Raw genomic sequence first — 24,899 nt, 5'->3', positions numbered from 1 at the left:
TTCAGTCACCATGACCACTGAAAAGAGCTTCACACCGCCGCTTGGACCACTGCACGTGTTAGATGCGTTATGTCTACCCTACAGTAGGTGTGTGTTTTCCCAAAGAATATAAACATACAAGATTGAAAGGGTTTTAAAAAATGTATATATTCAAATTTGTATCATTATATTCAACTCAAACTTTTAGACAGACCACTATTTTATCCATAATTTATGGGACACAAAATTCTCATTAAGCTCGATTCACACTTATTAATGACACAATACCTGTCTGTTCGTACGTGTCTATCCATGGTGGAGTAGCGCGCTCCAGATTATTATTATGATCCATTTCTTTATATATTACTTAGAAATAATACCACCGACTGCACAGTAAAATATTTATATTCAAACTTAATATAATTCGGTATATAATTAATATAATTCGGTATCCACAACCGCACCAATACCCACTATCGCTAAAAGTTCTGAGATATTGCGTTCTTGAAAGCCAAACTAAGAGTGTTTACCGCCCGTTGTGACTGCTATGAGTCGTCTTTAATAAATATGGTATAACCTTCTGTACTGAGCTTAAGATTTCAGTCTTTTAAGGATAAAGTCATTCTAACTACATTAAGGATATAAAATCATAACTAAAGGATTTGTCAGATTCCGCTTTGATGGTTGCCCCAAGATTGCTTAGTATTATACGACAACATATTCATTGTTTTATGTTCTTGCTGATGAAAATAATTTCTAATACACTTCTACTCGCTGACTTATCAAATAGGTATTACTTAAAATTTCATAGTCGTTACTAAGTATTAAATAGTATTAAAAAAAGTATTAATCTTTTTTTTAACAAACAACATTGTGATGAAATATTACATTAAAATATTTATATGATTAGCACTAACTAAATCAGCCTTTAGTGTCTTTGAGGTTGCAATGCGTTTGATCTGTCAGGTTAATATAAAAGAATATTCTTCAAATTGTATTCTTTCAAAATAATATAGTTTATTCAATTGTAAACTTCTAGCCATTCTATTGAAAAAAGAGAATAATTTTAAAAGAAAAGTATATACGTATATAGTTATATCTTAACAAAACGTAATATAAAATTACAAAACTAAAGTTCAAACTTGCCTCTGAGGTTTTTATTAAAAAACGTTTTTTTAAACAAGAAACTTTTTAAAACTACTGCTGAGGGTGAGTGGCTACTCTTTGTAAAACTTAACACTTACACATAGCAAAGTTTACAATAGAATACATAAGTTTTTATTTAAATATCATTTCCATACCAAGTAATGTTGATTGTGTAAATCTGATGACCTCCTTACATATAAGTTTTATAGTCTAGTAATCATATTTCTCGAAGTTCACCGAAAATTTCAGTTTGTATTTATAACCAATCGAAGCTCGACTAATTTGTATTTATTACAATTTAAGAGAGCTATTAAATTATCCTATACTAAATTTATTATGTACTGAATCAAATACAGTCGTTGAATTCACAGCCATTTATGTCAATCAAAACAAGGTAGAGCTAATGTCAGTTACGCTATATAAACATTCAAGACCGAAAAAAAAAACAAAAGCTGTGTTAAACTACATCTATTAATTAAAATTAAACATGCTATTAATAAATGTACGACTTATCGGTGTTATGATATACCATATGATGGTTAGTAAAATTATAATACTGAATTTGTATAATTTAAAAGTTGCTATTGAGCATTCTTGAAAATTGTACATTATTGTTTCAAGCTAGGCTATTTTATATAAGCTATGTTTTTATCATAATTAGAGAAATAAAAACAAAAAGTATAATTTCTTTATAGCAATTTTAACATACTCGATACATATATATTGCTTGTTTCGATGAAAATTTGTATCAGTTGTCTTCTACGTATGTGTGTCGCTTGCCTGGAGACCCGAAAAACACACACAATATTTTTTTAGTACCGTTAAGAAACAATAAAACTCCTCTGTACACGTCATCCTACTTGAATACATTGTGATTTGCAGAAAGTTTACTAAATAGTATCCATGTTTTATTATGTATTTCGTAAGTGCAAAACTTTTCTTTGCAAACCAAAAATGGTTCTGTTTTTGTTAAAAAATCCGGTCATTTTTATTAACCATACATATATTCCGTTATTCAAGGTTTATATGAAGAACTTGGGTACATGGGTAACGTAATTGTCTCAATAATTAGATTCTCAAAATCTCACGGAAGCCTGTATTATATAGCCTTACGGAATCTTCCTATCCTTCCTATCTTACGGAAGCCTGTATATAATGAATTTTATTTAAAATTTAATTCTCTTATTTATTAGTCTAAATTTAAGTGCTGGCAATTGCAATGCGACACATTGCAGTACAATATTAATTCATCCTTGTTCCTTTCTTTTTACTGAGCTAGATTTTTACTTTATGTTTTTGTAGATGATTAGAATGCAAGTATTATTTTAAACAGTTTTTTTTCCTAATAATTGATATTTGTTATGTAACATTTAAAATATTTTCCCTTAGTATCCTACTCTTTTATTCAACGGTTCATATGCCCATATTGACATCCATAATGCACGTTTAAAAACCTTTTTGAATATAAAGATTTGTGGTTTTCCACATAAAATGTTCAAAATTATAAATGAAGTGCTTCTGTTATTTCATTAACCACATAAATTGGGGTAGGATGGGATTAAATGTCTACAAAATAATAATTATGCATTTTATTTCACCAACAAATTCAATAAATATATTATGAGTCTGATTTGGACTTAAATAAAATTAAAAGAAAAGACGGCGAAACTTCTTAGCATTTAATGGATTCACAGTGCGGGTGCCAGCTCCATCGCGTTGCAGGGAGGGGAGCTTCAACAGTGCTTGGGACTTGCGACCCAGGTTTACGTTTAAGGGGCCCCTATCTCTACCTAACCAAATTTGAAAAGAACCGTCTAGGGCTGCCTTCGAATTCCATTCATTCCAAAAATGAATTGATATTAGTTCTGGACAGACTGACAAAAGTTTTTTAGTAGGTTGTAGAGAGATTTAGCCGTCATACCTCTCGCGTACAAGTGGGAGCGACGACGATAACGAACGTATTTCTCGTGAGTTCGTTTATATTGAATAATCGGTTAAGTTTAATGTAATAACTTTGGAGATTTTTAAAATTGGTTTTATTTTATTATTGTTCATAATTATTTTTTTTATGAATTAGCTAGATATGCTTCGTATTTTTTTTTGCTGTGACGAATGCCTGTAAATAATTAGGGTTCCATTGTATTAAATTGACAAGAAAATTTTGTGACACTAGTTTCCACGTTTCAACCGTTTTATATGGCTTAAGTTATATATAATCCTGAATCTTATACGTATGTATACTTTGATAAATTTATCATAGTAGTTAATCGATGTTTGTTACTTCAAATGAAATCTAATTTTAATTTCTGAATTGGCAAAAATCTATGATGTCCTCCTTTTAAACTTTTTTTATAATAATCTTTCAAAGACTGCGACACCTATGTTTTTTTTAAGTAATTTCAATTGTATAAAATAATTATAAACTTAAGTTACAGATCTCACACCGGATTAACCATGAACTCAGTAATTGAAAAAGAACCAAAACCAAAAATAAATGTTACGTAACCAAAAATAAACCAAAAATAAAAAGACCAATCTCATTGTAACTGTTTAAGAAAATTTTAATCTTGATTACAACTCTAGGACTTAGTTTGTGAACCAAGTTGTTTGCTTCCAAGATTACATGAATAACTGTAAACATAGGATGTTGCTAATCTTTCTTATATGAATTTTTATTAAAAATAATTAAATTAGTTGCGTTTTATTAGTGATTAGTTAACATTAACATTTAAAATTTTTCTGGGTTTGGAAAAAGTATTTCAAATAATATTTTATATTTTCTAATGCTTATAGCTTTTATATCAAAGTTGTTTACTTCTTGAGGTTAGTATTATTTTAGGATATAGAACATGCTGAAATAATATTTTAACAGTTGCCCATTTACCTTACATTTTCTACATTTTCATACGTTTATATTATTAAGTTCTGAATTAAACATACTTATAGGATAATAATAATTATTCTTATAAGAATAATATTTGTGTATTTATTAATTTATACATTTTGTAAAAAAAAAGTAGTTTTTTTACAAATGAAAATGATAGTTGTTAATTGTATCCCAAGGTAAATATTCTTTAGAAAATTTATTTTTATTTCCAAAATTACTAAAATTCATAATCAAACCTGAAAAGATATTTTTCCCTAAAATATAATATTAATGTGATCAAAAAGTAAATGTATATATAAAAAAAATTGTGTACAAAAGAGCATGTTGGCATACCGAATTGTAGAAGTAATTAATAAATCCATGTTATAGCCGATAGTTAAATTATAAGACTGCAACGGCTAAATATGCCTATTTTGATATATTTGTTAATGAAATCATATCATATACTCTAAAGTATTTAACTCTGTTTTCCTTCTTTATTTAACGATCTGTAAATTTTTTTGAGCAAAAGCGATAAAATTTTACAAAGAAGCCTCATTATTTTCAAAGTTGATTTAGCAAAGAGAATAATAAATAAACAATGGACAATATATATATATACCCAGTAAAACCCAGTAAAGTAAATTAATGGCGTTACTTGAAATTTATCGTGTTCCGTCTTAATTCTGAGAAATTTATTTCAAATTTTGGTCACACCTTCAAGACCTATTCTTTAAACTCGTAAAAAAATATTCATTTATTGCGCTCGTTTCGTTTTCTAAACATACCTTCTCTATAATTTTTGACTTAATTAATTGTTTACTGTTGCTAATGAAAATATCCGTCTGTTGGTAAATTGAGTTCATTATTTATAATCAGAAGATGAGGAATAATTGAACGGATTAAAAGTTTAACGTGAGAAAAATTACATTAGAATCAGAATAAACCTTAAATAGTAGTACTTAAGTATGTCCTATTGGTCTTACCCTACGTTAATAATTTATGGTTTTTGATAGACTCTTTGACTTTATTAAAAATATTTGAATAGCTATAAATATCAACATTGGTTTCGTCTTATGTAACAATAATTCATACGATACTCTACGACCTTTACTTTTGTATTATGTCAAAAAGCATTTTGCTTTTGTAGTTATAATTTGGTTTCAGTGTAACAATGTAATTTTTTTATGAAATTGGTATACCTAAAAACAAATACAATGTTTTAATATTTGTGCATTATTTAATGTTTTAAAATTACGCAAAGAAGTGGATGGTAATATCAGATTTATTAATCTTGTTAGCGGCGTATTATATTAAAAACATGGAAATAGGTTATGCTTCTCAAACAACGGCTGCAAAATTGTTAAGGAAAAACTTCGATTCACAAAAATGCCACATTTTGCAGGACTTAAAACGAGAAAGAAAAAATATATTTTTTTTACGTTGATAGAAGGTTTTAGGTCAGGGTAGAAGCCTTTAAAATAAATAAAAAGTGAAAAAAATATAAAGTATAATGAAACCCATTAGAAAAGGAGTATTATAAAAATTTAAAGGTAAAATAACTTACGGGTGATCTGAGGTCGGGAAGGGTATGGGGGTGGGTATTTAAGGGTAAAAATTGGGTTTTCTTGATTTCTGGCAAAAGTAAAAGTCCTAATGAAAAATGTTATATGGCAAAGTTGTAGGTAATAAAAAGATCGAAAACTTTTGTATTTACACTTTTTTCACATAACCTTGAATTTTATGTGAAAAATTCAAAAAACCAAGTTTTTATGTTGTTATTGTTATCTTTTACAAAATATAATTATTCTGTAACGAAATTTGGTGAAAACTTACCTTTTTAAATCCCAAATATACTGTAATTTATTTGATTAGAAATAATTATTTTTTCAGCTTATTTTGAATTAATATCGAAAAAGCACCCTCATTTTCAATCGAAAAATCACCAGTCAAAATTTCAGATTTTTCCAAAAAGTTGATATGTTTTCTGTTCTTTGAAATTCCTTCTTTCCGATGGTGAAAAAAATATATATATGTTATACTAGTAAATATTCTCAGAAAATAATACAGGGAGTAATTAAATACTAAAACTAAAACTACCTAAAAAATATATTAAAAATATATAAAAATATACAATATATATCATAAATATATTTTTAATATTTGTTATTAAATGTTGTCCTTTTTTAATTTTAGTTATTAAAAGAACTATTTTTCACGTCTAATAGTTTCAAACATACATCCTTAAAAAACATTATTGCAGTTCTGTATTGTTTTTCTGGTTACAATGTAACACTTGGATTTGCCGGAAGAGGCAAAAAACGTATAGGAAATACATTATTAGACGTTAAAAATTTGTCATATTAGGCCAATGTTTTTTATAAGAAAGATGCAAATAAAGAACGTATAAAAAAAGTGGGTTACAATTAATAAAATCTATTTGTAAATGAAAAATGAAAAAAATACACTAAATCAATTACGGTTTCAAAGATATCAATTGGCAAAAATTAATCATCTTTCGTTTTGTTAAACCTCCCACCCACGGAACGAGCAGCAGAATAACAGAGTTACAGGGCATATTATCAGCTTTAAACTTGGTTGGGTAACCAACAGACAGCAACAGATTGGGGATGGAAGCAACATCAACGTGGAATTATGCCCAAATTTACACAAAAGGAATTTATTTCGGAAATATTACTCAAAACTTTTTGAAAAAAGCTGATATTTTGACGGGTGATTTTTAGATTGAAAATGAGGGTGCTTTTTCGATATTATTTTAAAATAAGCTTAAAAAAATAAATACATTACTGAAATGTATTTCTAATAAAATAAATTACAGTGTATTTGGGACATAAAAAGGTAAGTTTTCACCAAATTTTGTGACAAAATATTTTTTTTAGTAAAAGATTCAATGAAAAACCAAAAACCTGTTTTTTTTGAATTTTTCACATAAATTTTGAGGCTATGAGAAAAAAGTGTAAATACAAAAGTTTTCGATCTTTTTATTACCTACAACTTTGTCATATAACATTTTTCATTAGGACTTTTAGTTTTGCCGGAAATCGAGAAAACCCATTTTTTACCCTTAAATGCACACCCCATCCCTTTCCGACCTCAGATCGCCCGTAAATTATTTTTCCTTTAATTTTTCTACTACTCCCCTCCTTATCTAATGGGTTTCATCCTACTATAATTTTTCTTGTTTAAAAAATTATCGAGACTGGTCTATTAGTTTATATGATTTAATGACACAAATTGCTATGGATAAAGAAACTTATGAAACATATAACGCAATAAAGAACACTTTAAATAAATCCTTATGTCATCTTAAAAGTATTATTACATTGGAGCACCTCTTTTTGATTTTAAAGGTCCTTAAAGTAGTTGAAAAGTCTTTATATTTTTCGTCCTAAGTTGCAATGCTTGTCTTGTAAAGTGATAATATTTATTTAGTAATTCCCCTGAATGTTATGACAACATTATTTAAATGTAAACTAATCGCAGTGCAATGTTTTGACAAATTCTGTCGACCCAGAATTCATTTCAAAATACATCTCATCTTTATTGTCTTAAATAAAAAGATACCTCCTTATTTTTTATTGTGAGCCTTAGATTAAGAGGGAGCAGTTATTTTGGGAAGGACGATATTTTTGGCGTCGTTGGGATTATCGAAGCTATGATGGATAGCAGACGTCATTTGCAGTCCCTTTTCTTCACTTAGCCGTTTTATGTTTTACGCATTGGAGATAACAAACTTTGTAGATTACAAGCAACAATAACAATTTAACTATTTTTATTTGAAAAAATTACAAAACAAAACAAAAATCTACAAATTTATTCGCACGTTGAAAAGCAAAACTATACCTCCCGAAAAAACTTATCCTTAAGGTATGAGAAATTTGTTGAATATTACATAAATACAACGGTTAAGGTATTGTGCCAAATATAACTGTAGCAGAATTATTCCTTGTAAAAATTAGTTATTACCTTTTCTTGACATTTTATTGGACTACTATTTTATTGAGCCTTTTAAAATAAAAACTTATAGGTAACTTTTTTAAAATAGGCAATAAAATATACAAAACGAAACTGACAACAAATTTTAGAAGTGTTTTATTTTTCATTATAACCGTTTCATTTGCTGTTTTATTGAAAACCAAAAAATATCACAACAATGTTGAAGAGGGTTTTTTATTGAATAGTTCCCGCTACTTTGATTAAATTCACTGTATTTATTAATCTAAGCTTTATAGTTGGTCGGGTTATTGATTGCAGTGAATTATTTGTTATGTTTTATACACGGGTATCTTTAAGTTTATGTGAAGTCAGAGAAGTGAATTTGCTATTTCTTTGATCAAAATTTTACAGAAACATCTTAAGAAAGCAAACGGAAAACCTTTATTAGCTGTAGTAACATCATAAAATAATCAATATTTATAGAAAATAATGAATTCGAAGATGTATTACCATATTATGTGAACAATGACGCAATTTCTAATTATCGTTAGTCCTCAAGTAATCACCCTTGATACTGTATAAGATCCTGAACAGAGGTCTAAACATGAAATATAATTAGACAAGCAGTAGCTGGGAAAACAACATTTTAAATAAACAATAATACTCAATATTATTTCGCTTAGAATTATCCCGTTGATGAGGACTGCCGGGGGAAACCCAGGAAAAACGTGAGGAAAAATTTAAGTCATAATGGATTGGAAAAGAATCTATAAAAAATAAATAATTACATAGAAATATTTAAAAAAATACATATTATGTGAATAAAAAATATATTTTATAGAAAACTATAAATATATAGTAAATTCTGTATTACAATTGTGGGTACTTAAACAAGACTAATCACCTTATGTACTACTATAACTATTTACATCGATGAAGTGGGTACTTTGAAAACAATTATAATGATTTCACTCATGACAATTATTACCACTAGATAATGAACGAATACGCAAAAAGGATTTTTTTTGATACGACGATCCTCTCGGCGCCACATATAAAAATGTCCTAGCATTATAAAAGTGTAAGTAATATGGGCATACGGAAATATTTTTTAAAAGAATAATTTGTACAAAGGAACAATTAAATTCTTTTCAATGTACATATAACGAATGAAACGTTTAAAATTGCCCATGTTATATGTAACAAAAATCCACAAAAATTAATCCGAGTAAACTCACACATTACACACACAAGATGTAAAATATAAATCACAACAAAATTCTCAAATAAGTACTTTGGTATATGGGTTGCTAAGTACTCTTAAAGGTATTATTGAGATTATAATTGGCATTGGGGTAACAGTTATAAATACAAAATCTGTCTTGTAAGTATAAGATCATGTATATTGAAATCGTTATACTTACTTTTATGAAAAAAGTGAACTTTTCTACTCACTTTTAAACCGTGAAATATAAATATAATAAAATATTGACGGTGGTAGAGCTTAGCTGTGGTCAAATTACTACATCTTGAACCTGGGCTTGATCGACCGGGGAAGTACCACCCTCTCACAGAAGATCGGCGTCTCTAATGGCGTTTCGTCCGATGAGTGAGAGAACCGGTTGCCCTTTCGTGTTTCCCATCCTTTCCCTTTTCACAAACTTTCCTCTTCCTCTTCCCCAAATAAGGGGAGCAACACATTCGAAAAAGTATTTTGCGGATGTCCATGGGCGACGGTCACTACCTCCATCAGGAAGACCGTCTGCTCGTTTGCTCCCTTTTGTCATAACAAAAAAAAATATTAAAAAATATATGTACATATCTTTGGAATAAAATTTATTTAATTCTCCTCTCATAAACGATAATAATTCTTAATAGTTTTTAAAAATATTTACTGTTCGTTCGTTCGACGTTCGCATTTTAAGTGGCAAATCTTTGCACAATTTAATTGCACGAATGGTACAAAAGTTCGTATAAAAGTTGGTTTTAAAATGAGGCATTTTATCTAGTAAATCATTAACTAAAGAAGCTTAATCAAATATGGCTAAAGTTTCGCATGGAAGATATCAACCGTACGGCAAAATAAATTAGTACACTATTAAACCGTAAAATTAAAATTTAATATTGTTTTGATTCAAAATACATATTTTTACGTTCACGTAAAAATAATACGACTAACAAAATAAACAACATTGAAAGTTATACAATGAGTTCAATCAATTTTCCCGGAGGATATCAAAGAAATGTTGCTGAATTGTTTTTAATCTTGAATTTCAGGTTTAACAAAAAAAATATGTTCCTTTAAAATTGCAAAAAAAAAATCATTCTTAGGCTAAGTGCCCACTAGGAAAAAAAACAATTATAACATAACAAATTATTTATATATTTTTTGCGGATTCTTATTAGTAGTTCAATAAATTTAACGAAACGTGAAATAATATTGAAAACTCAAATAAAAATATATTTTCATCCAACATTAATTGAAATAAGAAGTCTTAGGTTTAAAAAAAATCGTTTCTTTACATTTTATTGCTATGCGGTGAGATTGTATGTAATAAGAGAATATAAAAAGAGCGTAAATCATTTTTATAGAAACTTTTTCGTGCTATTTTATTTCTGTAAACCAATTGAAATTTTTGCACTAAATAATGTTACTCTAAAACACAATTTTTATTTTCTCTTAATATCTTTAGTTTAATTTTGAAAAAATAAATTCTGCTTATTTTTTTCTCTTTTTCAATATGTAAAACTATTTATTGTTGCAATTTCATCTCTTATTATACTTTTTTTATTTATTAAATTATTCTACATATAAATTATATTCTTTTTAAATCTGCATTTTTGTACTTGCTGTATACGTTCTTTTATGTTACAAGTTTAGCCGGTAGACAATGCATCTTAGTCTTAAGCTCGCCTTTTATGCAACATTTTTATATATGCAAAGAAGATATATAAGGAGGAAAATAAATAAATAAGATGATTTAATTATTCTTTAAAATTATAGAAACTCTTTTTTATGTTACCACAATCGAGAAATTATTGAACCTTATGTCACTGCTTCCAAAGAGCCCATTCTGTTTGTTTATATATATACCTTGTCACGAATTATAATACTCAGTGTAACCAAATTTAAATATGTACGAGTATGATTTTTCCTAACCGATTAACCTTTTTTGGTTTCGTGCAATATTTCATTTCTACCATATATATACATTCATACAAATACATATATATATATATATACACATACATAAATACATACATACTACATACATACGTATATATATTGAAAGATAATGATAATGTAAATAATCCTTAAATATCATAATTACATGGAAAAAGAATAGCATGAGCCACCACAAGATACAATTTACTAGACTTTTAAAGAAAATATTGTAGTCCCACTAATATTGTATTGCAGGGCGAAGGTTATAAGAGTACTAAAATGCTTAAAGGTCTCAGTGATATGTGTGTTTATATTCATTTTTGGACTGCTAATGTTGTCGATCTGCGTTTTATTAGGGTTAAGGATTGTAAATAATCTGTTTGGTGCGAAGGAACCAATGATTGGTCATTTTATTGGCAGAGATTTTATGATGTAGAGTAATGATGTATTTGGTGGCAATCAGTAGGGGATACTATTAGGGGGCTAGCCATTCATGAAAGGCTGCACTGCCAACTATGTATAATTCCCGGGTAGTACATTGATGCTAATTGGTGCCTGGAATGGAAGACCTAATGGAGATCTAAGGAAGGGTTCTGGCTTTCTCACAGTATCTAAACCAAGTCCCCACTGGTATAGCAAGTTTGGCTGTATTGTTGGGTAAAAATTAAACCGCTTCATTCAATTTTTATCCTCTGTATTTACTACACACAGTGATATTCATTAATGCCTCTCAAAATATCAAAATGATCAGATGTGCAGAGTGGGAAGAAATTAGACTACAGATTTTGGATGTTAGTAATATACTCTTTAAATAAGAATAGCTGTAACCTGGATAAAAACTTGATTTTTAATAGTATTTCATTGTAAATAGAGTGTCAGTGGAAGCTTTATACAGAAATTTCTGGGATTCCTGAACTGTCTGGATGACTGAGCCCCCGGGATAAAGCACGATTGACTGGGCAAGCCTTCGTGAGTAGCTAGCCCATTGATTAGGTCCTCTACTGACTATGATATGTTAGCAAATCACCTATTTTCGGATAAAGCTGCCATAAATGACCAAAAACAGTCACACGACATAACAAACATCGAAAATATGGTTTATACGTAGCTCAAAATTCAAACTAACTTAAACCCAAAAAAATTTATATTTCATATAATACAAATATCAAAGTAAACAATCTTTCAACCATTAATCTCATTTGAAAGTTTTCTTTTTGAATTTAAAATCTTATAAATTTTATTATTGAGAAAATATGAATTTTAGTTGGATTTAGAATTTTTGAAATCAACATATTTAAAAACATTTTAATTTCAAACTACTTCTTAGAACTCCTTCCTACTTGATAACATGAATAACTAGAAATTTTATTCCTAACGAACTATTTTTGAAGACTTTTTACAATTAGTTAAACAAAGTTTTATCCATTTGCACCATCATATTTTACAATTCCTTAACTTTTCTTCTTGAAAACTTTTCATAAATAAAGTTTCATTCAAATTGAATAACTTATAATGACCTATAAATTTTAGTTCTTCAAACCTACATATATTAAACGATGCAAAAATTCACTAATTTATATTCATTCCATGAGATAATATAACTAGATTTCCAGAACGTAATTTATTACATAAAAATACATATAAAATCTGTCGCAATCTTAATTATCAAAAGGCACAAAAAATTAACTGAATCATCAAAGTAGTTATTGCTGTTAAATAGAACCACATTTTTTTTTTAATTTCGTATTAAGGACTTTGCAGATATAGATTTTTAAGTTAAATCATATCTAATATATAACTACGAGAAAGCCAAGTCGAATCTTATAAAAGCCAAAGCTATGGCATGACAGTCAATCGCTTAACGGTTCGCGAGCCGACCAGCCAGCAAGTTCCGTTTGTGACGTTATATTCCACTGTCAGCTTGACAAAATATTTTCTCATCGCCAAGCTATTTGTAAAATTAAATATATATATAGAAAAGTGTAAGAAGAATATCTGTCTGTTCTCATATAATAAAGTATTTTAAAAAGCTGATAAAAGAAGTTTATGTATTTGTATTTCCTTTTGTGTCATATTTTTTTATTACAATATTAATTCAACCGAAATGAGGTAATGTTGATATAAAACAATTCAATTTTTTTTTTGTTAAAAAGTTTGAAACAACCAAACATTGAAGTGTATAGTTGAAAGAACCGTGAAATAAGTGTGTTCTTGATCTACAGCCAATTTAACTAGAACTCGGTATTGCAATTTCCAGTTGCGATGAACTGAAAATTTATTTTAAGAAATATTTGTTTTATGTGAAGGCAATTTTTTAGATACAAGTTTTATTATTCTATAAATATAAATATAAATAGATGTGTATCTAAAAATATTTGTATCATAAAATATTTTAAGTAAATAAAGCCATCTTAAAAAAAACAACATAGGAACTAAAAATCTAATAATAAATTCTAAATATCTGCACAAAAATCGACTTATCCTAGGTATTTACATTAGGATGTAGATAAACGAACACTATTTTTATTTATTTTTTAACAATGTTATTTAATACCTAACGAAATATATACATATATATGCCTTAGATTTACAGTTTTATGGGTAATTGTTATTTTATGTCTATTTTGTATCGACAATATCATATGTTACAAACTAGTAGCACCATCTAAAATATGTAATACTTATATTCTTTGAAATAAAATAAGTTGCCATCTGTCAGTCAAACGTTCAATTTGTAATAGGTTATGCGCCCAGATTTTTTAGTTTTCGTCACAATTTTCTTGGACATTCATAGAGGACATAGATTTTACAGATTGAGATAAATTATAAATAACGCTATGTCTGTGAAAATGACGACGAGCTACCTTATCAGTGTGGCTAAATTTAAAGGACGGGAGAATTATAGTGAGTGGGCTTTCGCGGCTGAAGATTTCTTAGTTCTGGAGAGATTGACTGATTGATTGCATCAAATCGGTGACTGTACCGTCAGAAATAGAAGCAGCAGGTGATGCCAGAACTAAAGAAAAACTGATTCTGACAAATGATTCGACACTGTACGTGCACATAAAAAGTATACAAACAACCCATAATCTATGGAAAAAATTAAAAAACCTATTGGATGACTCAGGATTTACGAGAAGGATCAATTTACTGAGGAGTTTGATTTCCATACGAATCGAAAATAGTGTTTCAATGACTTTGTACCTGATACAAATCATCGAAACAAGCCAAAAATTTAGCGGAACTGGTTTTCATATTAATGATGAGTGGGGCGCATAGCTTTTATTGGTGGGATTAACGGAGAAATATTCCACCATGATAATGACGATTGAGCATTGGGGTATACCATTGACAGCAGATGCCGTTAAAAACAAGATATTAGGTATGGAAAAAGCGGAAATGGAGGCGACAATAGCGCTGTCAATTACAGTGGCGCGTTTGTGAGTTTCAAGACAAATTGGAATGTTTGTAGCACGGCGACCAAAGACAATGCCCAGATATCAAAGTCAAAACCAAAAGTTATAACATGCTGTAAATGTAAACAAACAGGACATTATTGCAATCAGTGTTCATTTTCGACAAAAAACTCGTCGAATACAAATAAAAATGAACGTGCAAGGAGTAATGCGTTTAGCGCTGTGTACCCCAATGGTGAATTTTGCAAAAGCGATTAGTATATTGACTCCGAGGGTAGTGTTCCTCTTATCGCGAACGAAAAAGACTGTCAAATGTGTTGCAGGATGTTATGATCAATAAAATTGTCGTAGCAAACAAAGATAAAGTACCTGTAATATGTATGGGACATGTGCAGATTACGACAAAGTCGCACGCCTGTGAATACGATATTAAAGTAGAAGATGTACTATACATGCCCAATTTGACTATAAACCTGTTGTCTGTTAGTCAACTTATATCGAAAGTAAACAAAGTTTCATTCAATAATGAAGGTTGTCAGATTTTCAACCAAAAAGGAATACTGGTAGCTACAGAGAATTTATTGAATGGAATGTATAAATTAAACAAACCTGAATATTGTTCATCAGCTGTAATGATGGTGTCTAGTGAGGTATGGTATGGACGTCTAGGTCATGTCAACAGCCAGTGTTTGAACAAGATGCAAGCAGAGTCGCTTACCTTTTCCTAAAGAACTTAAACTGTGTCTTGGAATTAATGTATCGTTCAAAAAAAGTAAAGGATATGTAACTTTGAGTCAGTAAACTTATATTGAAAAAACTTTTGAATAAATTTAATTTAAATGATTTTAAGACGTTTGACACTCCGATGGAGGTCAAATTAAGTTTAAGTAAAGGTCAAGTAGGTGTAAGTTATGTGCCATATCAAAAACTAATTGGTAGTTTAATGTACCTGTAAGTATTAACTAGGCATGATATATCTATATTGGATACACACAATCTGCAAACAACTCTCAGTTTCTTTAGGCATGTAGCTAAACGTAGATCAGACTCTCTAGAGAAATTAATACTCACTGGCCACATGGGAGGCATCAAAAGTAAAGGTCGTGTTCCCGTGCGGTGGACCGAAGCAGTTGGGAAGGCCACAGGGAAGAAAATACAGGCCAATATCCACTTGGCTAAAAATCATGTGGCCTGGAGAGCTGCGGCAGCAAGACCAACCCGCCATGATCACGCCATGAAGACGTGACGAAAGAGAGAGAGAGATAATTACAAGATTACGAAATCTGTCTTCCGACATCGAATGTCACACATAATAAACCTTAAGTAATGCCATTACTTGATTGGTATGATGTATGCATAATACACATTTTAAGGGATTTTCGTTTATTTTCACAGGATTCCATAATCAGGTCTTGTTGTAATCATCATGAGACCATCCGTGATATCTACTCTTATAAATAAATAAATCGAGAAATGGGGAGGCATTGAATTTACTCGTTCGTTTGTCGCGCACATACTTAATGATAAATTAAGACTTAAATGGTTTTCTCTTTATTGCCAGTATCGGACTTTACCACACGGGAAGCACCAGCTTTCAAATTATACAAAATCATAAAAATTGCTTCTTCCAGTCGAACGTTATTAGATAACAAATACAAAACAAATTGATAACCCCCTCTTCTTTTGAAGGCAAAAGCGTAAAAAATCCTGCCTTAAAAACTGTATAATACTAAATAAAATATGTTTTATTTAAACAATCCTGCATATTGACTTTAATTTAACAATTACGCTGGTATACGTGAGAGACTTTGATGAGGAAAAGAATTTTACTGCTTGTCTGGTGGCGACGAATGCTTCGGCGATACCCTCCCCTCTGACACAAGGGTCCACGACGAACACGGTTCGGTTTTTAGTCAGGAAGAGTCTGACAGTCCCCTTCGTCCTTCCTTGAAGGCAGAGAGGCTCCATAAGGAAATTCCAACCCGACACAAAAAAATACTGCTTATCTGATACTAACCAAACATAACCAAAGTGTCTTTCAATATAAAAGATTCAAATTAAAATAGGTGAATCAAACATATTGACACAAACACACACACACATACGCACAAGCGCACACGCTCATCGACATAATACATTACAACACCTTTGCTTTGGGGATTAAAAACATACACTTAAAATATATAATTAAAGCGCATTCCATAAAGGAAGAAAATTTTAACAAGCTATTTTGGGAAGCAGCCAAGTTGTTTCAACATTACTCTATTGTCAGTCGGAATTTAAATACACAAGTAGGTAAACTTACAGTTTAACAAATTTTTGCCTTCCATCATCCAAGTTTTTATTAAAAAAGGCAATAAAATCGATTCCTTTCTTCAATATCGTTAGAGAATATTTTGCATTTTTATAAAATCGAATTGCTGTAGTATAAATTGTATCTTTTAAAAACACTAAATCATGCTAAACTAAATTGCATATGAAAAAAGTTAATTTAAAATATTATAGACAATACAAGAATAATATGAAAACAAATATTTTTAAAATTATGTAACATTTTTTCAATAGATTAGGTTAGTTAATCAAACAATGTGGCTGAAATGCAAATAAAAGTTGGGAAATATTTAACGTGTCAAGTGGTCGTACCTAAAAGAAAAAAAGGCACTCTGTCTTTAAAATATAAGACAAGAAAATATTTTCATGTTCAAGTATTTAAATAATTACTTTGTAAACTGTGTTTCGTAAGTTGTTTATTGATTAATTATTTTGTTACCACTTATGTTTTGCTTGAAACTTTGTAGTGCAAAATTTCAGTAACATTGGTTTTGAAGGAAAAGCATTATCTCAATATTGTATTGCAGTATATTTATTACCATATAAAGTTTATACCAAAATAAATTTTATCGTAAAATGGGACATCATTGAATTTAATACTTTGTTAGAAGGTTTCCGAACAATCTCGACACGTCTCAATGAAACTGAACAATGCCTCTACATTGTCATATTATTAACGATAACGTGCTTTGCTTTTACAGTAAATAATCTTCGAATGAAGACCTTTATTTTAAGTCTTAGTTTAACAAAATAGTTAAAAAAATATGTATTATATTTTTGTACCTATGGCTTTATTGAAAAGTATATTGAATTGTGTATAAATTCTGTTAAAAAACAGTAGATTTGAGTACAAGAATGTACATTTAGAGTGGACACAATTAATTTAAATTTAATTTTATATATGTACAAGTACATATTTATTATAAATCTGTCAAATTTATTAAGAAAATAATAACATTTTATAAACTTAAAATTTTAAGATAAACTTGATGAGATCTGAGATAAGATAAAGGTCTATTTAAGATAAACTTGTTTGTAACGTGTTTGCTCTATACTCATAACTATTGTTTGCGAATGAAATCTTATTGAATAAATGTATTAATAATTCTTGACAAATATCCATCAGTTCCAAAATAATACCAAATATGCTTAAACTACAAATATGAACACTCTAGTCATTTTATTATTACAACTCTCCGAACGAGAAGTTTAATTTTCATTCCCATTGGTGGGTAAATATCATATTCTAAGAATGATATTAAATGGTCTACCACGTCGTTTAAAACGCGGAATAAAACATATCAAAATGACTATTATATATGTCTTGAATTCTTTCGTTTCATGTGGTAAAATATTTACTGCTTTCCTTTTATAAATGAGAATTGCACCATTTTAAATGTTTCCTTGTCTTATATAATAACGACTCGGGCTCCGTCAAAGAAATCCCTGACATTAAAACCGAACTCAATTAGTATTTAATTTGAGATATATGTAAATATATGTACATCCAAATATAAATGGATGAACCAAAATGTTAACCAAAATAATAAACTGTGTATTACGGCATATCAAGATATATTTTTATCGTTATAACGATACGGGGATCACATTTCATATCTCAGTATAGAGAAAAAAAATGTAATTCTAGAAGAAAAACAATTGCAGAAAATAATTACATCATAGTTTTTTTAATCAAACAGAACGTCACGTCAAGATCGCAGTATCTTCTAATCTAGATCTTCAATTATCCTATTCAGTTTTGACCTTTAGCTAGACACACCTACTAAAATCAAAACATCTTTGAAATATTTATTTATTCAAATGGCCGAACATTACTTTTATGCTCTTGAAAAAAGATACCAATCCAAAGCATAAAAGAATATATGAATAACGAATTGTGAATATAGGTCAAGAAGAAACACTCAAACACAACTTAGTAGAAACGAAGGAATGAAAGCACTAATCACGAGTTATTGTTTGCGGGTGTTTTAAGAATTATAATTGAATACATAAGTTTTATAATTTCATGTTTGTTGTAATAAAAAAAATATTATGAAAATTTCTTATAAATATAAGTAAACTTATAAAAAAGAAAGAATAGTTTTAATTAATAAAAGAATGGATTAATAAATTTGTTTGTTTTTTTTTTTTTAATATTGTTATATATATGTTATATACATATTAATAAGATGAGGATAATTAGTGTATTTGCTGGACTGGAAGAATTAAATGTGTTAGATAAAGAAGGTGATTTATAAAACATTTAAAAGGGACATTGCTTTGGATACTTTATAAAAAGACAATTGAATATCAATTCGCTTTTGTATTCATGACATGTAAGTTCAGAAATATTCATTATATGTGTAAAAATTCCACAGAAAATGCTTATCTATGTGACATGTGTATTTATTCTGATTAGAAATAAAAGGAGTCATTATTAAAATAATAACTAATAATTAAATACAATAAAATAGTCATTAACAAGATTCTACCTGGTAGCTTTCGAGTTTTCACATCTTAAGACTATCTGGCTAATAGTCAAGTGCAAAATCATTCTTTGGATATGTTATTACTTTTAATGACAATAATATAATGAAACCATCAAGTAAGGTAACGTTTTTTTTTATAAAAAGAGACTAAGTTTTAATATTATTTTGAGAATTTTTAAACGAGAAAATAATATATCAGATGATTACCATTGTAAATTATACCGATTTTATACATATAATAATTTTAAATACGAGTTTATTCATCAGATTTGTATAAATAAAATAAATTTGAAAAACCAGGTCATTTACAAGTAATAAAAATATTCCGTAGTGAAGTTAATAGTTTATATGATTGAACTTTTAAATAAAATTATAAATATGTTCAATTATGCAAAGTTGTTTAAGGAGACGGACTCGGGTTTAAATCTTTTGTAAACGCTGTATTTTGAATTCACAAAATAGAACACTTTAGCGTCCACCTTTGTCTGTCTAGAACCTTTTAGAATTTTTGATGGAGCACTTTGCAATTTTAAGTAAAATTGCTAGATTTTTGTGACTGTTTTGTCATAATTGAAATATAGGTTCAAAATGTGATTTTCGTGTATGATTTTGTTCATTTCAAATTTCAATTAAATACAAAATTAATAATATTTTTGTCAAATCTTAAGAAGTAAAAACAATCCAATGAGTAAAAATAATTAACAATTATGAGTTGTAAAAGTATAAATCTTATGATAAAAGACAAATATTTTTAAAATTTCTTTTTAAGACGAACCATAAAAAATAACCTACTTTTTCATAGAGTCAAATTTTTTACACAGTTTTGAATAAATTGATGTATTATATAAGGTGTATTCTTATATGAAATTATTTATCAATAACATAAATCATAATTTTTTAACACTTATTTGAATAAGTGTTAAATACATATTTTTTCTGCCTTACAAAAAAGGTTTTCTGGTACAGATAAATAAAACTACTTTTTACCATGTAGGTCCTTAACAAGTTTTTAGTCTTTTAGATGTTGAAATCTAGATGACCCCAAGCCATAACTTGATCGGAGCTTGCCCCAATAGTCTATAACGACTAGGTAAAACAAGATTTTCTATATTCCATGTTTCATAAATGAACAGAACCTCTAGTTTAATATTCTAGTTTCTCATATTGATATTGGATACATATATCTGTAGTGTTGTAGGCATTGTCTTTGGTATGTACGGCTGTAAAGCCGATGGAATCAGTCTTAAGAGAAAGGAATTATTATTTATTAATATATAAATAAATTTATTTCCGCTTACATATTTAAATGATAAGCCTGGGATCTACATATATGTAATAAATAATATTCAGCACGGTCTATTAACCATCAATCAAATTAGACTTAATGACAATATTTTGAGCTTTGATTTAGTAATTTGTCGACCGCAACAATTAATTATGTCAACATTAAGTACAATATAAAATTGGATAATTAATACGAATATTCATTGTCGAAAATTTTTCTTTCTCAAATATTCACACCCATATTTATTTTAAAAATGTTCGTCCTTAGTGATATATGGTTAAGGTTAAACAGATAGTATAAAAAATAAATATATTTTGTAAAATTTATATAACAAAAATAATTTCAAGAGTTTTCTAAAGGTTTAAGTTCTAAAGATTTAAGAGGTTATGCATTAAAATGAAACGTTATATACCTACCAAATAACTACAAAACATTGTAATAAACTCTGATATTAGTAAAAAATTCATAAGGGATATTATTCACTCTCGCTCTCGCTGAAAATGAAGTATGTATCTTGTTGATGTTCATGTACGTCCAGATAATTTATTTTATGACATCCTTGGTGACGTCGTTCGACCTCTTTTCGGCAACCGTGGCGGCTTTATCTTTTTATACAGGCTGTATCTTCATAAGGGTAGCACTTTGTTGACGAAGATTAATAGAGTAGTCCGTGATTCATGACCGGAAAAGGAAGAGGGTTTGCTTTGAGATTAACTACTTAATTTCTCCTTAAATTAACTCTTCTTAAGAAATTTATTATTGGTCGAGAATTAAAATTTCTTTTTCTGTTATACGAAGTAAATTGTTATAAGGTAAAGTGATATTCAAAATATTAGAATACATTTCAATTCCATTGTTTTATAAATAAAATACTGTCACCGTGGGTATAATGTAAAATCTTTTGGTTTTCTTATCTAATTTTTCGTGATCAAATTTGCTACAAATTATTATAAATATAAAATATATATAATAAATTATACATCTCTCGTACAGACATTATATAAGTGATACATTGTAATATTTGTGGCCAGTTCTATTAATTAAGACTTCCGTTTTAATAGCTCATTATAAAAGTTTGAATTGAAATATGCCTTCCGTTTATGATTTTCCATTTAAAAGCAACGTTAATTATAACTTTCCACGTGAAATTATAATATTTTTATTAGCCAATTTTTTTTTTCTATAAAACTTATGTTATAAAATGACCGTTATTATTTTTGATTCTCTATGTTATTTTTTAAAATAAAAAAGAAGAGATTAAATTTTACCATTGTCTTTCGCTCAAAATATTTATAATCCGGATATGAGTCTTAAGTAAACAGCTATTGAGAGTATATTGCTCGCGATAAGCCTCTATAAGCGATACTAATAAAACTCGTGCCTAATCTCAGCAATTGAAGCAAAAGTTAGAAAATCAGCTCTGGTGATATGAAAAGGGATCTGTATTCTCGTTGATAAGGGTCTACTTAAAAAGGGATTAAATGGTTTGAACTTGTTTATACATATTGACCTCATTATTTTAACAGTGACGGAATAGTTTCACTGAACTATTTAAAATTAATTACGCAACACTACTCGTACATTTTTTGATAGTTGAAAGGATCAATTTTTAGCATTATTGAGCAGAAATATTTAAACAAAAAAAATAATTTTATTACCAGAAGTAAATTTGTAAAGATTGTATACGCATAGCTCAATAATTTAATGTTTTACATGAATGAAGTGGTTTTATAATTTTTGTTATAGCCTTTGTATAGTAAAATATGCAAATGTATTAAAAATGCTTTTAACATAATTTGGCAGCTGCTTCTTCACAACAATTCAAACTGAGATTTTAGCATTTAAAATTATTCTTTTGACGTTTTACTTCTTTTTAATAATGTGAGTCATCAATGAATTAAAAAAAACCTATTTCAAAAAAGTGTAATTTAACATTATAAAGACCTTCGCATTTTACACCTTTTACTGTAAAATTTGTTAAAGCTATATATATTTCCTTGAGACAAACATAATTGAATTTATGCCTCCGTTTTGTGCAAAGCTAAATATTTTCATGGAAGCGATACTGCGTACAGCTTTCTCATATTTCATCGCACAACAGGAAATAACCTCATTTTCTTGAGAGATACTGTACCATTTTAATTTAATACCTAAGAGTATGGCATAGAGCGTATTCATAAATTTTACAAGAAGATTTTCAGAACACAAAAATAAACTAGGTTTCTTCTAGAAGATATTATTTCTTTGTCGAGCGTGTTTTCACAAAAAAAGCTTTCCTTAATTTCTTCACTTTTTGTTTTCTTCAAAAACCTGAATTATAATATTTGTCTGATGTTTATAATAATAATAATTAATATCCTCTGCCATTTTTGTTGTGACATTGACGTGTAGAGTTAAATGTCAGTGGTAAAAAAGTCTTTGGTCAGCTTTATTCAGTGTCATATTTAATAAAGTAAATTTATTCAAAAAGTAAAAAGATTAATTTATAAAGATTTATTTTGGTTTTTTATTACAGAGTATTTAATAAAAATAAATCGTCTTTGCCTTATTATAAGAATATCCAGAAGTGTATATACAGAAAGTAAGAGTATAGTTACTCTAAAATTATTTATATAATTGTATAAAGTTTAAACAATACTTTATGGACAGAAATTAAATATTTCTAATAGACGACTTACATAATTTATTGTAAAAGTTAATAATGAAAAAAATAATTAAATTCCTTCCCTAAATAATTTAAATTCGCACGAACGAAAAATGTAATTACAATAATTAGACTTAGAAATTGTGTTAACCAGTATCACAGAAAATACACGAGGTGTTCTCAGTTATAGTGTATTATTTAGATAAAAATTTACTAAATTCTGATAAATAAAGAAAACTAGCGTACTTTGTCTTAATTCTGTTTTCTCTAAAAAATAAAACAGTTTTAAATTTAAATCAATATTTATTCACAGTTTTCATTATAGTAATATTTACAGTGATATAGTGCCGAAACTAAAAACGATCCCTGTACAATTAATGTTAAACAGTCAAATATCAACATCAAATATTACTAGCGATAGAAACGCTAATAGTAGAGTATCCAATGGAGTGAAACATCAAAATTATAAGGTAGTACGACATCTTAAGCGGAGAGGAGAGTGTAGTGGATGACCTTGGTAAACGTTCATCTGACATAACGCTTGATGCTACGATGACTCTTCGAACGCTAGTACTTTCACTTCTAGCTTCGTCTGCGGATACACTACTCACTTCGGGTTGTATGCAACTTGGTAGTTTTACCTGCATAAAACAAAAAATAAAATTTTGTACTTTAATGACCAAAACCTTTATATAATAAATTCTATACATACCTCCGGCTTAGTAAGGTTTAACATATTTTCATGACAACGATGAGACTGGTGAGCTAAACATGCCGCATACGCGATGGCATGTGGAATGTAGCTTTGTTCTACAACGCCGGCAAACAATACCGTTGCCATGGGACCTATTTACATAATATTTTAATAAGAAATTGAAGATTTAAAGTTTTTCAAAAAAAACAATAAAATATGTCGTTTAAACCTAAAGCATATATAGGTACGTCCTCTCCACCGTGAGTAGCCCATTGTTTTGGCACAGCTGCCGCGTGCACTGCATCAGCCGGAGTTGTTGAAGTTCCATTCAATGGCAACGTTCTCGGTTCCGAGTGTCCCGGTCCAGTTCCATACAACAATGTCGTGTATCGCAAGCCATCTATGTCGGAAACTACCGTATCAGCACCTATCGATGAAAGCATACTTTTACGCCTTTGTGAGCTACAAATTACTCAGGATAAATGGATGTAACGTTTTAATATTATGTATTAATTGAAACCTGACTTTTAATTTAATTATACTGTTCTTGTATCATGGGAACGCAAGCTATTATTAATATAAAAAGAAAATTACCTAAAATTGGATGACCCCTAGGGGTAGCTTGACCACCAAAAGTCATTACGTGGCCGTGATCAGCCGTCACCACAATTAGGGTTTCCGCTGGGTTTACTTTCTCTAAGGCAGCTAATAGTGCAGTTTCCAATTCCAAAGTTTCATCAAGAGCCCGATAAGGATTATTGTAATGATGAGCGTGGTCTATTCTACCTCCTTGGGACAAACAGTGCTTAATAGTATTAATATAACAAATAAAAATTTACCTGAGACTCTTTAACCTGTTCAAAAAGATTGTTGAATAGAAGTTACACGATAAAATTGTTTACATTGATATTAAAATTTTAATTTTT

General features: G+C 28.8%; 1 protein-coding gene across 1 annotated transcript in view; it reads right to left on the bottom strand.

The window, feature by feature from the left end:
* Window positions 1-23,619: 23,619 nt before the first annotated feature.
* The window catches only part of LOC116769797 (alkaline phosphatase-like), a 53,012-nt gene continuing 51,732 nt past the window's right edge, over window positions 23,620-24,899 (bottom strand). The window contains exons 9-12 of the mRNA XM_061522639.1: window positions 24,568-24,762; window positions 24,203-24,400; window positions 23,992-24,125; window positions 23,620-23,920 (exon numbers count right to left, since the gene is read on the bottom strand). Coding sequence (XP_061378623.1) covers window positions 23,681-23,920; window positions 23,992-24,125; window positions 24,203-24,400; window positions 24,568-24,762 — 767 coding nt within the window. The 3' untranslated portion in view covers window positions 23,620-23,680. The remainder of the gene's footprint in view (window positions 23,921-23,991; window positions 24,126-24,202; window positions 24,401-24,567; window positions 24,763-24,899) is intronic.

Source organism: Danaus plexippus, chromosome 14 (genome assembly GCF_018135715.1).
Source record: "Danaus plexippus chromosome 14, MEX_DaPlex, whole genome shotgun sequence".
Lineage (NCBI taxonomy): Eukaryota > Metazoa > Arthropoda > Insecta > Lepidoptera > Nymphalidae > Danaus > Danaus plexippus.
The sequence above is the reverse complement of the archived record's forward strand: the minus strand, read 5'-3'. Positions and strand labels throughout refer to the sequence as shown.